This window comes from Engraulis encrasicolus, chromosome 4 (genome assembly GCF_034702125.1).
Source record: "Engraulis encrasicolus isolate BLACKSEA-1 chromosome 4, IST_EnEncr_1.0, whole genome shotgun sequence".
Classification (NCBI taxonomy): Eukaryota; Metazoa; Chordata; class Actinopteri; order Clupeiformes; family Engraulidae; genus Engraulis; species Engraulis encrasicolus.
The window spans coordinates 41,150,008-41,152,507 of NC_085860.1; the positions used below are offsets into that span (position 1 = coordinate 41,150,008).

A 2,500-nucleotide genomic window follows, 5' to 3' on the forward strand; every position below is an offset into this window, starting at 1 on the left:
TCCCATCCTCCTCTACCCTGGTCTACCACCTCTCTCCTCCTCTGCCTCCTCTCCCCGGTTCCCCTGCTTCTCCTGTAGTCACGCTAGATGTGATTTATGACCTGCAGGCTAAACCCCATCAGCCCCTCACAGCCACAGCCTGCGCTATACACCTTCACAGGAGCTGTTTCACAGCCATGCACTCATGCAGATGCACCTATTATATATGGTATTTACTAGGGCTGTGACGATATTGAATCGAATCATGATTCATGGTGATACGCAGTCACGATACTGAATCGCGATGCAAGGGTGCAGTATCGTGATGTGTCCTTTCAAAGTTCTGCTACCCTGTAGTCCAGAAAACACCCACTTGATATTATGTGATAGTGCTTCCAAGCTTCAAATCATCATCATTTTATTATTAGCAGTCTGCAACCTATTCTACGTATAAACTATCACATTTTTTATTTATATTTTTATTGTATAATGTTGGCAAAGATAAAAAAAAAGAAAATATCGCAATGCATCGCAATAATACATGTATCGCAATGCACCTGGCATCGTGGCATGTATATCGTGATGTGCATCGAATCGTGAACCCATTGCCAATACCCACCCCTAGCATTTACTGTTGTCTCCATCCTGAGAGCAGTTGAAAGGAACAAGAAAGGAACAAAGCAACAGAAGAGAAGGAGAGAGGAAGACGAGGAAGAGGAAGATGAAGATGAGGAAGAGTGAGATGAGATTAAAAAGGAGGAGGGGGACTAGGAAGAGACTTCAAAGAGCAGCACAGTGTATGAGAGAGCAGAGGCACAGATAAGAGAAGCAGAGCAGAGGACACAGGAAGGAAGACATGAAAAGAGGAGAAGAAAATGTAAAAGACAACAGACATAAAGGAGAAAAAGAAGAGAGAGAGTGAAAGGAAGGGGGGACGGAGGGGAAGAAGTGGGGGGAGATAAAGGGAAACAGAGGGTGGTGAAGGGAGGGAGCGAAGGAATCAGATGATGTACATGGTGTAAAACATTGCAAGCCTACACTAAACACACACACACACACACACACACACACACACACACACACACACACACACACACACACACACACACACACACACACACACACACACACACACACACACACACACAAACACACACACACACACACGCACACAAAACACATACAAACACACACACACACACACATACTGCTGCTGGTGTATTTAATAAAAACCTTTTTTAATTATTTATTTCTTCAAATGCTACTATTACTATGTCAGAACGCTATAAAGGACTTTTAGAAAAAGCACAACAAAATACCTCCTCTTAATGTATGTTCTCTACAAGTCTTCTGTTGTCCAGTCTTGCACTTTAAATGTCTGTATGAGCAATGTCTACGTCCATACTGTCTATGTCCATGTATGAGTACTGTCTATGTCTATACTGTCTATGTCCTTACCTAGATTAGTCTATGTCTGCATGGGAGAGCAAGAAACGCAATTTCAAATTCTTTGTATGACCAGTGCATGTAAAGAAATTGACAATAAACTTGACTTGAACTTGACTTGAACTTGAAGCCAATGAAACATAAAAAAGTAAGTTCTCCTGCTGCCTTAGGTTTGTGAGTTAACTCAACTCGAGACTTAGGCTCAATTCAAGGCTTTCTCAAGTGCAGTTAACCTACAAACTCGGCCCAGCCGTGGCTCAACTGGCTGGGCACTCGACTGCTATACACCGGTGACCCGGGTTCGATTCCGGCCCGAGGTCATTTGCCGAACCCTTCCCCTCTCTCTCTCTCCACTAACTTCCTGTCTCTTTACAACTATGTTGTCACAAAAGGGGCATACAAAGCCTTTTAAAAAACCCAAGCCCAAACCCAAGGCAGCAGGGTAACTTACTTTTTTTAACTGGCAGCAATGTTTTACAGTGGCCTCGTTTACATGAGACATTAAGTTCAGAATTAACTCAAATTAATTATTCTGAATAAAGCTTAATTCCGTGTTTAAAACGTCATGGACGTGAACGTCAACACTTCACAGTTTGGAATTAAATGAAAGTTCAATGTAAACTACGGAAGTATGTTATTCTGAATTATTAATTCGGCATTAAAAACGTCATGTAAACGTGGCCAGTGTAATGGGTAAACACGTGCGGATAAACGAGTGTGGATAAACGTGTGCGGATAAACGCGTGCAGGTAAAGGAGAGGCAGATAAAGGCGTGTGGATGGAGGAGTGGTGCTCCTTGGTACCGTTGTTGGACAGGTCCAGACTGCTGATGGCCTTGGCTTCAAATATGTGCTCCTGAATCACCTGGGCTCCAGCAGACCTCAGCTGTAAATCATACACACACATAGACACACAAACACACACACACATGTGAGCACGAACGCACGCATGCACGCACGCACACACACACATGCATGCGCACACACACAGACATACTCACACACATACACACACACACACACACACACACACACACACACACACACACACACACACACACACACACACAAGGCAA

General features: G+C 43.6%; 1 protein-coding gene across 1 annotated transcript in view; it reads right to left on the reverse strand.

Moving 5' to 3' along the window:
* carmil2 (capping protein regulator and myosin 1 linker 2) overlaps positions 1–2,500 on the reverse strand; it is a gene marked incomplete at its 3' end in the record, with an annotated part of 93,087 nt that overhangs the window by 69,995 nt on the left and 20,592 nt on the right. Inside the window, exon 18 of the mRNA XM_063197850.1 lies at positions 2,229–2,310. Within this exon, the coding sequence (XP_063053920.1) occupies positions 2,229–2,310 (82 nt within the window). The remainder of the gene's footprint in view (positions 1–2,228; positions 2,311–2,500) is intronic.